This window comes from Pseudorca crassidens, chromosome 1 (assembly GCF_039906515.1).
Source record: "Pseudorca crassidens isolate mPseCra1 chromosome 1, mPseCra1.hap1, whole genome shotgun sequence".
NCBI classification, from domain to species: Eukaryota; Metazoa; Chordata; class Mammalia; order Artiodactyla; family Delphinidae; genus Pseudorca; species Pseudorca crassidens.
The window spans coordinates 94,117,256-94,131,589 of record NC_090296.1 but is presented as its reverse complement, the minus strand read 5'-3'; the positions used below and the strand labels follow the sequence as shown (position 1 = coordinate 94,131,589).

Sequence of the window (14,334 nt, the reverse complement as noted above, 5' to 3'; positions counted from 1 at the left end):
GTTAAGAATCCGCGTGCCAATGCAGGGAAGCCCTGGTCCGGGAAGATCCCACATCCCGCAGAGCAACTAAGCCCGTGTGCCACAACTACTGAGCCCGTGGGCCCTAGAGCCCGTGCTCCACAAGAGAAGCCACTGCAATGAGAAGCCCGTGCACTGCAACGAAGAGTAGCCCCCGCTCATGGCAGCTAGAGAAAAGCCCACACACAGCAACGAAGACCCAATGCAGCCAAAAATAAATAAAATTTTTTAAAAAAGGATTAGCATATAAATTGTACCCTACCGTATAAAACAAAACCACATCTCTAAAGTCAGAACCTGATCAATAGTATTTTCTCAAGACAGAAACACATCAGGGGCTCAAACCATGGTCCTTGCTCTCAAGGGGACCAAATCTAGTTGCTCTTGAACAGTTTAAAAAAAAATTCTTAAATAAAAATAACAGGTGTGCACACATGCACACACAGAGAGAGAAAGAATGATAAAGCAAATAGAAATAATTGATGAACAGAGGTAGAGAGAGCTCCCTGTACTATTCTTGGAATTTTTCTGTAAGCTTGAAAAACTACAGCAAAATTAAAAGTTACAAAAATATATGTAACTGGAAAGGTACCCATAAAGTTTAATAAAATTACTGCCTAAAAGAGTAATTCAAACAAATGAATTGTTCCAATTAGAGCAACAGGGTAAGCAAACTATAGCCTGCATGCCTAATCTGTCCAGATGCCTGTTTTTGTATTGGCTACAGGCTAAGAATGGTTTTTACATTTTTAAGTGGTTGAAAAAAAATCAAAAGAATAATATTTCATGACACAAAAAGATTATATGAAATTCAAGTTTTAATGTCCTTAAAGAGTTTTTTTGGAACATAGCTGTGCTCATTCATTTACATATTATCTATGGCTGCTTTTGAGCTGTATACAACAGCAGAATTAAATGGTTGCAATAGACAACATATAGCCCACAAAGCCTAAAATATTTATCTGGCCCTTTATAAAAAAGTTTCCCAAGCCCCAAACTAGAATGGTTAAGAAAGTTTCATGGAACATATGGAGCTTCAAAGGTATCTTGCACTGTGAGTAGGACTGAGATAACCAGAGAGCCAGGATTATCCCAGCAACCTGAATTTTTACACTTCTTATAGTGGCTTATTTATCACTATTAAGTCAATTAAGCATTGGGAGAAGCTGGTTTATCATGAAACCTCTAGATGACTAAAGCCTATCAAATTTACCTAGAATAGTTTACCTTTGATCATCTTTTCCTAGAAGTCCTAGTATTCTCAACAGCTGAATTTGTAACCATGGTGCTGGTACACTGTGGTAATTGAAATCTGCAGGGAGTTTTCCTCCAACCACTTGCTTCAAAATTGTTACAAAACTCCCAGTCAAGTCTTTATATGCAGATGAATTCTCCTACATCCAAAAAACAAAGTAAAGCAAAACAAAAAACTTTCTGTTAATAATAATGTCTTAAAAATAAAATAGACCTGGTTGAAATGCCATATAGAATCTAACTTAATACATGCTCACTTAATAAGTTTCATGTTCATATTTAAAGAAACAGTCCTCTAACTGTGTAATTTCTTCCACCATGAAACTCCTCTGGCTACCAGATCCAGAGCTGAATCATGCCCCAAAAAGCTTCCACCACTTCCTACTTCCTATACAGTTTAATCACATTTCCAAAGTTCTATAATTACATCTTAGAACCTTTAAAAGCTAGTATCAGCAATTAAAGCAAAAATTGAAAAGAACTGACATACTGAAAAAAGCAGTAATACCTCTACTTTTGATGAAAACCAAGGTCTGTTTCCAATCTCTGAATTTTGTTTTCAAAAGACTTCTCATGTGATTGAACTAAATATGTTCCAGGTGGAAGAGCATAGCCAAAATTACTCAAACATTTAAAACCCCCAAAATCAGTAAGCCTGCTTATCAAAAATTAATTAACTCTATAGTATTTAAACATATTTGTGATTCTGAATGAGTATGCCTTGATTATCTATCTGACTAATCTCTTGGACTGGGGAAATTTTTTTTTCATCTTATTTTTTTTAACTGAAGTGTAGTTAACATACAATACTATATTAGTTTCAGGTGTACAACATAGTGATTCAGCATTTATGTATATTACGAATTGATCACCACTATAGGTCTAGTAACCATCTGCCTGAACTGGGGAAATTAAATACACATTCCTCAAAATGAATGTTAGACTCTTCATTGTAATTTTTACTGTGTATCAAGGACAAATTTTTGGAAGGGAAATAGTAGCTCTTTCAGAGTTTAATAAATGTTAGAGGAAAAATAAGATTTAATATCAATTATCTATTTATACCACACTATTTTGGAGCACACAATGCATAAAAGTAAAGACAACCTTCAGTTTCTGTAATTTTTAATTGATTTCAACAGCATATTCCATTTCATTATGATGTATGATGAAATCTCTCACAAGTATATACTTTCAGACACAAAGGGTTTCAGGCAATACACTGGGGTTGAATTAGTATAAACCCGTATCATCATTTAGAAAAATTTTTTACCATAGTATCCAATCCCCCTTCCTCCTCCAACACAGTATCAATGTATGGAGTCAACACTGTAGACTATGCATTGCACGTTCTCCACCAGCTCTCCTCATTTCTATAAATTGTTATATGTATCCCATGAAGTTGTATAAAAGGGAGGCACTGCTTGAAAAACCACAAATCTGAAAATTTCAACCACTTTCCAGAGCTACCATTTTTCCATGCTTCTTTCGTAACATGAAAAAATTTTAGGCATAAAAAAAGACTAAATCTATAATCTGTCTACAACTCATGCGATCAACAACATGCAAAAATTACTATTAAAGTGTCAATAATACAAATTTAAATGTGACTTAAGCATTTTACTGAAAAATATGAGTTTTCTTTTAATTACATAATTACATTTTTCTAATGGTAGCTACTCAGTACCTGCTCAAAATGCCAACTTACCTTAATCATCCTAAGGTATATGTGCAAGGATGCAGCCATGACCCCAACATCTCTGTCACAAAGTGCTTTCCGAAACTTAATATGGATATGCTGTACTTGATTAGGAGCGATAAGATAGAATTTATATAATGCTAGGACAGCTTTTCTTCGTATAATCTCCCTAAAGATAAAAAATAAAATCTAAATAAACCATCTGAATTATCAGGCATTTATTAGTTTGAAAAGATTATGGACCAGATGATTGTAAAATACCAGCTGTTACCTGAAGCTAAAAAGAAAGAATTACACATTTATTATTAATTTTTTATTCTAATCTACCAAACTATAAAAGCAGTTATCTCTAGGAGGTAAGACCTCAAGAGACTTTAACTGTCCATGTTATGTATTTCTCTAGTTATAAAATTTTTTGGTAACAAGCATATATTACTTTTGAAACCAAAACAAACCAGGAAAGATAAATTCGTTAATTCCCTAATTCCATTTTTGAAAACCATATCTGTAGAAATTGGGAAAAGAATCAACAGTAAATTTAAATGAGTGAGAGGTAATTTCTGCCAATAACATTAAACAGTCTCTTCATCAATATTAAAAGTCTCCTCAACATTCTAGCTTTTCATATTTCTTTTTTTACATCATGGGCAAGCATACTCCAAATACTTGAGGGGGGGCAGGGGAGTATAAGGGGGACTTACATTAAAAGATGTTACTCCTCTCCTTGCCCAGCTCATGTTTCAAAAACCTCATTACAATGAAGAGGAAAGTATACACAAGTCTTGCACTTCATTTGTAACAGATAATGTCTAGCACACAAGAAGCAAAAATAAAGAGTTGCTATCCTATGAACATAATGTAGTTTCCAAGGAATTATATTCTTTGTTTTTGTCTCTTATGCCTATTTCCACATAGTTCATATTTGCAGACTATGCTGGCAGTGCCCACAACAGCAGTACAGAAGTATTTATTTTCAGGGTTCCTTAATATGTATTTCTGTTAACTAAAATCACAGAATCTCAAAATTGAGATTATTCAATGCAATCCTCTGTGTTTCACTCAAGAATACTTTTTATAAGATTCCTAACAAATGGCCACCCAGCCTCTGCATTAACAAGCAACCTACTATCTTCCTAGGTAAACTATGTCATGCTGGAAAATTCTTTTCACATAAAAAGAAAAGCAGATTAACAAAAGATTTGCCATTAGTATTAATACTACAGTAACTGTAAACTATATCCCAATGTATTGCTATTGGGCATTAACCAATATGAGTTCCGGGAGAGAGTAAGTAAACGAGGTGAGGGAAAAGAATACAAACTCTGAACAGGCTCAGGAATCCCTAGGTCTGGCCCAAAGTGGTGGCAATAACACAAGATATCAAAAAACCTGGATTCGGGCTGTGAATTTGGCGTGCTGAAATATAACCAGGGATTCAAAAGTCGAGTCCAAGCCCTGTCTCATAGCTTCGTTGTGATATCTACCGGTTTATCTGTAGCTCTGTCCCACAGCTCTGTCTTTAGCTCTTTACTCCATAGCATGGAGTTAGGTATGGCCATAATTGCAAAAGCAGAGTTTCAGAAAGTCTAAACTCTAACTGGTAGAAGACAGGAAAGGCCAGGACTTGAAATGACAGTAGATGGGAAGCAATAAGGAAAAAACTGAAAGGGTAAATGGGAAGCAACAAGGAAAAAATTCAATTCTTTGAAAGATTTCATACAAAGGATAAGTATGGCTACCAAAAAACAGTGGTGGTATGGAAAAATTTCATAAAAATATGCTCTGCTGTGATCATATCAACCTCTAATTATCTAAGAAAGGCTAATATTTTATTTCCAGTAATTAATTTTCCATACCCATCATTTGTTCTAAACACAGATTTGATATAAACAAAATATTACAACTCTGAAAAATCTCTGAAGTTATTCCATAATTCTTAGAAAAAGCTATCATTTTTAGCTGAAATATTCATGGTCCGAGATTTAAAGAACACAAACCATAAAACAACATTTTAAAATCTTAGAACACTAAAAATACTGACTTAAGCCTATGAAATATTATGAGTAACAAAAGAAATCTTTATCAAAAATGTATATATAACTAAAATACTGCAATCACAAAGGAAAAATGGCAAGTGACTGTAAACTTTTCCCTAACTTTAAAGATTATAAAGTTGAGGGGCTTGGTTAAAAACAGAATAATTCCAAATGTGGTGAAAAAGTAATCAAGTTGAGAAGGAGAGAGTTAAGGAATCATACAAGATTAGCAAAATACAAGTTAAGGTTCATTTGGATATATTCTGCTATAAAACAGAATTTGAAAGCTGCAGTTTTGATATAAAGCATCCCCAATACATTGAAGGTCTATGTTCATAGCACTTGAACCATTTCCATATGTTTTCCATTACTTCACTTTATCCTCAAAACAACTCTGTGAGAACTAAGGATCTTCAACCAACCCCATATAGCCAAGAGAAAAACAGGACCCCTGATGGTTAGCAGAAGAAGTGGGAAGAAAGCCAAGGATTCCTGATGCTAAGCCTCACTGACTCTCAGTTTAACTTTAGAAAGTTGCCTAACATTTTTCTAAACCCACATAAAAATAAAGGACAATAAAGGACAAATATCAGGGATTTTTGCATTATACCTGGCAGTCAAAGAATATCCTCTATCCTGGTAGCATTAAGTTAAAGTTAGAATAAACTTCTGAGTATAAATTTTCCTTTTGAAATACATAGTGTAGACACCTATCCAAAAAGAATTTACTTACTTAGAATGTTGAAGTTTATCTTCTATTAATGGAAGAACAGCTGGAATCATTTCTCGAGGGAAAATCTGGCTGACGATAGTAAGTGCCATACATACTTCTACTAGGTTAGTGCTCTGCAAGTCCTAACATTATTAAGCAAAGAAAACATTCAGTGCAAATTCTGAATCTAGGGACATTGAGCTCAACATTGCAATGGTCCTACACACTTAATAGTTTTCTACTAACGTTTTAAATTAATTTGTACATTTAGGCTTACCTCATATTTTATAGGAATATCCCTGTTTCATTTGCCTTAATAGAGTCAATAGATAAAGATAGCCAAAAGACAACTGAACTAAAGGAGACTGTACTTCTGTCCTGACAATGACCAAAGTAGTCTTCCTTATTACAGCCTTTAAGACTTTTCTAAACTAGTAACAGAATAATTTTATGAATTCTTCTTGTTAATCAACAATATGAGTGGAAGTTTAAAAGGAAGCAATTCTTGAATATATACGATAAAATGCATGCATTCATATATACTTACATAAGCACAAAGTTTACAAACCGTTCTAATAGAACCCAAAAGTACGTTTTTGAAAGTTTGCACAAGTTTAAGCTATGAGTAAACTTAAGAGAGTATATAACTTAATTCAGAAAGTATTGATACTACACACCCACACACACACTCTCTCTCTCACATATCAAAAGACTGAAACAAGATAAACATGAAAAAGGTCAACAATTCAATTATACTTCATTACCAATTTTGTTTAAACGTTTAACAGGAAACAATACTGTGTATGCATTAAATTGTGTTTTTATTATCTGTACATTTCAGTTACCCAATTAAACTCTGTTCTTCTTTAAACTGACTTTCAGAATTTAAAAGACTTCAATTATTCAGTTTATATCACATCCCTTTAAAACAGATCCTAGAGAAAAAGACAACAGCATGGAAGATGCATCTGACTAAGAGTCTGGAGATCTGAGTTATAATTCCAACTCTGCTTTTTTTTTTAATGTATTCTTTTACTGAAGTATACTTATTTATAATATTGTATTAGTTTCAGGTGTACAGAACAGTGATTTAGTATTTTTGCAGATTATACTCCACTATAGGTTATTACAAGATAAATGGGTATAATTCCCTATGCTGTCCTTGTTTATCTATTTTAAATATAGTAGTTTGTTATCTATTAATCCCATACTCCTAATTTGTCCCTCCCTCTCTCCCCTTTGGTAACCACAAGTGTCTTTTCTATGTCTGTGAGTTTGTTTCTGTTTTGCATATACATTCATTTGTATTATTTTTTAGATTCTATATATAAGTGATATCATACAGTACTTGTCCTTCTCTGACTTATTTACTAATATTTAATTTCAATAGTATTCTCTAGGTCCATCCACAATGCTGCAAATGGCAGTATTTCATTCTTTTTTGTGGCTGAATAATATTCCATTGTGTATATATACCACATTTTCTTAATCCAACTGTCTGCTGATGGGCACTTGGGTTGCTTCCATGCCTTGGCTACTGTAAATAGTGCTGTTATGAACACTGGGGTTATGTATCTTTTTAAATTAGTGTCTTCATTTTTTCCAGATATATACCCAGGAGTGAAATTGCTGGATCATGTGGTAGTTCTATTTTTAGTTTTTTAAAGAACCTCCATACTGTTTTCCACAGTAGCTGACCAATTTACATTCCCATCAACTGTGTACAAGGGTTCCCTTTTCTCCACATCCTCACTAACATTTGCTGTTCACAGACTTTTTCATGATAGCCATTCTCAGTGAGGTGATACCTCATTGTGGTTTTGATTTGCATTTCTCTAATTAGTGATGTTGAACATCTTTTCATTGCCTGTTAGCTATCGACATGTCTTCTTTGGAAAAATGTCTATTCAGGTCTTCTGCCCATTTTTTCATAGGGTTGTTTGTTTTCTTTTGATATTGAGTTGCATAAGCTGTTTGTATATTTTGAATATTAACCCCTTGTCGGTCCCATGATTTGCAAATATTTTCTCCCATTTCATAGGCTGTCTTTTCGTTTTGTCAATTATTTCCTTTGCTGTGCAAAAGCTTTTAAGCTTAATTAGGTCCCATTTGTTTATTTTTGCTTTTTCTTCTGCCTTAGGAGACTGATCCAAGAAAATATTGCTACAATTTATGTCAAAGAGTATTCCACCTATGTTCTCTTCTAGGAGTTTCATGGTTTCAGGTCTTACATGTAGGTCTTTAGACCATTTTGAGTTTATTTTCGTTAACTCTGCTTTTTTAAATGAAACAATAATAACAGCAGCAGTAGCAACTATTATTCTCTACAGTGTTTCATTTAACCCTAACAACTTGGTTAAGTTCTATTATTATCCTCATTTTACAGATGCAGAAACTGATATAAAAGATCTTTCTAAGCCCATTCTATAAGCTTACCTTCTTTGAAAAATACCTAATTTAATATGATTGATGAGAAATGTCAGATGCCTGAAGGAATAATTTAAGACTTCATATTAACCAGCATACAATACCTTTACAACTGTATTCACAAGGAGAAGCAACAGTTCATGACTTTCATGTAGAAATAAAGAAACAGCCAAATAACCTATAAAATTTGAGAGGAAAAGTCTCATAATTACCTGCCAAAAATTAACATTTCCCAAGAAGTTAAACAAAGCAATAATATATTCCAAAATTTAAGTGTCAAAGATACCAGTTACAGGTAAATATAAAAACAAATAGTAAAATAACAAGGTTCAAAAAATTCAGTAAGGAAGATTTCAGATGTTCTTCATCCTGAAGTCTTTCACAATTAGGTATTTCACAGGATATAACTGAAATGGAAAAGAGGCTATGTGCACCAACTTAAAGTCCTGTAAATGACATTAGGAATATATGCCTCCCATCTTCTGTGCAAATCTCTACACAATCAATCAATACATTTTCTGTCTTATAGCCAAATATAATTATTTAAAAACTAATAGCTACTACAGTTAATAAATAGTGAGTTACTAGCTATTTGTATTACTGAATGAGCTACCTGATACCAATCCATATGATGCAAATCATCTATCAGCCATAAACAATACCTTATTTTCTCAATTTGACGATAAACGAATGAATAAAAGTTGTTGAGGAAAGAAACAATGTCTACCACATTAAATGTACTCATTTACTTAAGTACTTTTATTTTAATAATATCAAAATATTAAAAAATACAACTTAAAATTGAGGAAGTACATTAATACACTGACAAATACCATGTGCATGGAATCTAGATGCTCCATGTCATTTTCCTGTCACCCTTAATTTCGATAACATTTGTTAGACAGTTACTGTGGGTTAAGTACATTACAAGCCTCACCTCATTTAATCCTCACAACAACTCTATGAGGCAGATATTATTATTATCCCCAATATAATAATGAGGCCCCAAAAGGATAACTGCCCAAGGTCTACAGCTACTACATGGTGGAGCCAAGACTACAACCCAGCCAGTAGGAGTTAGTTCATGTTTTTAACCCCTGTGTTTTTCTGCCTCTCACACAGTCTACTTTAAGACCTTATTCCCTGACTCCCATCCCCATTGTTTTTCATTCTTCTCAATTCTTCCAGCCTTTTTATTAGGAATTCTAGTGTTAACTATCCCTATTACTACCCAGCATCCATAATGTGTCTGTTGGGGAAGATGGGAAAACTGTTAAAAATTTCCTGTTCTCATAACCAAGGAGTAGCAGCATGATCCACTGCAACATCTTCACTGAAGGTCAGAGGAGCAGAGCTATCACTCCCACAATCAGGAGAGACAAAAAAGAACAAACCAGGACCAGGAAAGAGAAAAACCCTAGACAGCATTTAAAGCAGAAATTAGGTCTTATCAGATTACATCTGTTCAGCTAAGATATCACCCCCTCTCAAGTCACCAATATCAAGATACAAGAACTAAGATCAACAAACTAATCCAAAGACCACCTCAAAACCTTATGAAATCTTAATTCTATCTGTTAAAAAGAATATCCTATTTTGACAATCAGGGAAAACAAGGAAACTGTTTTGATAATCAGGAAACAGGGAAAAAGATATTCTGTGATTCAAAAAATTTTAAAGGTTTCAGGAAAACAAAGAATAACAATTATGATTATAGAATACATTTGATATGACTAAGACTGAGGTACAGGATAGGAATACAGGCTTTGACTCATAGAAACTTGGGTTTATATTCTGGCTTCACCATTTAGTAGCTCTATGACCTTGGAAAATTGACTTGACCTTTCTGAGCTTCAGTTTTCTCCTCTGTCAAACGAAATAACATCTCACAAGATAAAGCACCTAACATAATTCCTGACTTAGTGGGTACTGAGATTTATTTACTCAGCAGTATTCATGTGAAAAATAAGAATGCATTATCCATCAGAGAAAGCACCAAAGCTAGCCTTAGAAATCTCAGGAGAGTAGATGAGGCAACGATACTGGAGTAAAGGCATAAAAAATTTAAATGCTACCTTAAAAAAAACTTCCACTCATTAGCACACATAAAGAATATCTGATACCCACATACACGTCTTTCTAGGTGTCAATAAAATACTTTCCTAAGGAAGATCATGAATCTCAGTAAAAATGACTGTGAGGTTTCCTTAGTCACTGTAACTATGAAATAACCCACATACAAGGTCCTTCACTGCAACATTATTTATTAGAGCAAAAAATAAAAACTACCCATATATCCACCAATAGGGACCTAGATGAAAATACTACAGTACATCCATCCGCCCACTGAAAACTATGCAATTGTATAAAGGTATAAAGATGTCAAAACAAGGTGTGGAGTAATTTCTGTAGCATGCTATCTTCTGTGTAAGAGACAGTATTTGAGTGTGTACTCATGAATTTGCTTGTTTTTTCAAAATGAAACAATGGAAAGATTAATCAGAAACTAATGAAAATAGTTACCCATGGGGTAAGGGGCAAAGCTGGTAGACGGGTTAGAGATAAAAATGAAATTTCTCTGACTATACCTTTTTGTCAGGTCTTAACTTTTGGACCATGTATAAATTACAAATTACATATGTAATTTTTACATATTTTAAAAATAAAATTTAGGGAATTCCCTGGCGATCCAGTGGTTAGGACTCAGTGCTTTCACTGCCACGGCCTGGGTTCAACCCCTGGTCAGGGAACTAAGATCCCACAAGCCACGTGGCGTGGCCAAAAAAACCAATAAAATAATAAAAATAAAAATAAAATTTAATTGAAAATGGAAAAATTACATGAAAGTCTAAAAAGCAAAATACAGCAACAGATGTACAAAGTACAGACTATTGTTTTCTAAATTTCCTGTTGTTAGGGATCTCAGAATTAGTTTGGAAAAGACATGAAAAGACAAACACCATAAGACAACAGATGGTAGGAGCCACCTGAGAGATCACAGAAGAGTTAAAACTTGGTTTGGAATACAGAAAGGGAGAGACAGGATGCCAGAGGACACTCTAGTTGGAGGGAAGAATGTAACAAATCTAGAAGACAAAAGAGTATTTTCGGTGGAGTGAGATTCAACAAGTGGAATACTGTGTTCATATAGTCTCAGAGTCTTTACCAAGACATCTCCCACGCCGTACCCATCATCTGACAGCACAGGTCAATATAACTTGAGAAGAATGTTGGTCCCTGACAACATGACACTATCAACTTCTTTGAATAAAGAACATGTTCTACTCCTATATTATTCCAAAGTGCTTCCTTCTTAAGTTTCTGATATAAAGCTGTACATATATGTATACAAGATTTAAGTCCTTGTTTTCCTAATAGACTTAAAGGTTGATTATAGAAACAAATTTTTTTAAAAGATACCTCAAATCCTCATAGTTAACAATTGTGAAACTAGGAGTAGGATATCGAAAATTATTCAAGTCAATTTCAGTTTTTATCTATTAAAAAAAATCATCCCTTATCATTAAACTGATGAGGTTATACAGACCTTTTAAAATCAGCTTTACTGAGGTATAATTTACATATAAGAAAATTCACCCTTTTAAGTATATAGTTCAATGAATTTTGACAAAGTCATCTAACCACCATCACAAGAACAGGCAATTTTTCATCTTTTCTATAACTCCAAAACGCTATGAATCAGGAAAATTGATTCCATTTTAGGCTGTGAGTTTTTGAAGTGTTATCTTTTAAAGCTTTGGAAATCACAAGGCAGTGTTCTAAAAACATACTACACACCTGCCACCATTCACTTTATATAATAGCCAGAACTTTAAGGACAACATTAAGTGCAAAAGTCTTAAACACATACATACCTACTCTTTTTTCTAAAAGGTTTCCTTGTTGTGCCAACTTGATTGCATGTATGTAACCAAAGGAAGCATCATATCCAAGCATTTCACAATATATAAGTCTCACCATACATTCCTTCATCATTTTCTGAAAAACAAAATATCCAGTAACAGTATAAATAAATAGAATCCTTTGACTTTTTTTTTAGTATGTTGTAATCATTTAATAGGAGAGTTCTTTAATCCTGGCACTGAAGAAATAACATATATAAATTAATCACCCAAAGTCAGACTTTATAAATAAAGAGTTTCTCCCAAATTTAACTACCAACAGTACACATTTTAGTAAAATTATCTCAATATTTTGTTACTGGCAACAATACAAAATAAATCAAACGTAGCTATTTCTAATTCTAGGTGTCCCTCCCACAAAATCTGGTTATAATGTGACACACATGGTCCTCAGACAAAATTTCACTCGTGGTACCCTAACGTGGCTTCTAGAATGTAGCACATCATTTTAACATACTTTGTCAAATGAAAGCATACATAGAGTTCCCACAAGTTGGTAATAATTTCTGTAATGAAAATATTTTTCACATTTAAAGACTAAATTGCACCTGGAGTTTCTTCAGAATTACTGTGCTATATTATAATAGGCGATAGTTTGTTTTATAAGCATTACTTTTTCAACAATTCTCACAACTATTATGATTTCATTAATGGTATAATCATTCCAATATTTAACTTAACTGGATCTTTCAATATTTACAACACGAGCTAATAACTTGTTTTAAGAGATTCTATAAATCTGTTTTCTTAGTATGAGAAAATCTGCATCAATATTTATAGCAAATTTTAATCAACAATTTAAAATATAAATGTGTTTCAAAATAAGAAAAGCTCAGACTATTTTAATATCTAAAAATTAATTAGGTTGATATATTACAGGATTACTGAATCACAAAATGCTTAAGAAACAGTAAAATAAAATGTTTTAAAGAATAACATTTAATATTTCATACATATTATATAGAGTAGATTTTATATATATATATATATATATATATATATACACACACACACATGTACATGTAAATATGAAGAGTTTAAAAATAAACCATAGGAAAATCTTAAGGGAATAATGTTTAATGATTTAATTTAGGTCCCTTGTGTTTAATAAAAGTTAATCCATCAGCACATTAATTAAAACTACTAAACACTGAGAAAACAAGCTTAAAGTATACTGGAAGCCTCTTCAAAGGCTTCTACATCAATGAGTGAAAGTGTTCATTTAAGCCATTAAGTATCAACCCTGATTTTGTAACATTTTATCTCATAGTTTTTCAAAAGTCATTATGGACTTTAAGTAAAATTCTATTGCATTTACATTATTATTCTCTTATTTTTGGAGAAGAAAATGCTTTTCCCAATGCAGGAATTCACTCTAAAAGATTTCTTTAACAAATTATAATCCAACTTCTACATGACCACCTCAGGGACAGACTATTCTGTAAAGTATGCCCAGAGCTGGATGGCCATAAATACTATAAAATCTTCCTTCAAACTCTGGCTCCCTAACTTCTACCTACTTATCTTAATTCTGTCAACACCAGGTTTATGCCTGGTAACATGAAAACTGTATTTACTGATGCCAATTATAGAAAATGGAAATCAAACTAAATGAAAAGAGAGAAGCCATTTCTCTGTAACATTTCTATCAAGTATCATAACACACAGTGATTTTATACATACACATAAAAACATATACATATCTATACATACACATACGTATACACATACACGCATAGATCCCATTAACTATGTTTTGAGTTTCATTTGTCCACATATTATTATGACCATAAAAGGAAATATATACATTCTCTCAGACTTTACAAGTGTTATTCACATACATAATCATGTATTCATGCAAAATGATCACCACAATATTTTTATTAGAAGTGTATTCCACAGCAACTTACACAAAGAAGGCACTCACAAAATATTTCCTAAATAAACGTTGCTTGGAAAAATCTCATTATCTGAAACCACATAAAAATTAAAAGAAAAAAAAAGTAGGCCTTAATCTAACTATGTAGGGACAGTCCCACAGTCCTACAGTGGTCTGCATATGGTGGTCACAGCTTAAATAGTTGCTGAATGAATGCTGTTTGAAAATCAAATTATATGGAACCAAGTTTTTTAAAAACTAGATACTGATTTAGCTATTGTGCAATATACTCAGTTTTACAGCAAGAAAATCACTTTTCTACCTTGTCAGCCAACCTATATTCCAAGATGTAACAGTAAAATGAGAGATTTACAATATATCAATTC

General features: G+C 33.0%; 1 protein-coding gene across 7 annotated transcripts in view; it reads right to left on the bottom strand.

The window, feature by feature from the left end:
* The window catches only part of AP4E1 (adaptor related protein complex 4 subunit epsilon 1), a 94,305-nt gene that overhangs the window by 76,922 nt on the left and 3,049 nt on the right, over positions 1 to 14,334 (bottom strand). For 6 of the 7 annotated variants that reach the window (XM_067746912.1, XM_067746903.1, XM_067746868.1 and 3 more), the window contains exons 3-7: positions 12,022 to 12,145; positions 8,251 to 8,324; positions 5,741 to 5,862; positions 2,981 to 3,140; positions 1,246 to 1,412 (exon numbers count right to left, since the gene is read on the bottom strand). In XM_067746912.1, coding sequence (XP_067603013.1) covers positions 1,246 to 1,412; positions 2,981 to 3,140; positions 5,741 to 5,862; positions 8,251 to 8,324; positions 12,022 to 12,145 — 647 coding nt within the window. The remainder of the gene's footprint in view (positions 1 to 1,245; positions 1,413 to 2,980; positions 3,141 to 5,740; positions 5,863 to 8,250; positions 8,325 to 12,021; positions 12,146 to 14,334) is intronic. The other variant, XM_067746878.1, reaches the window with a different exon arrangement.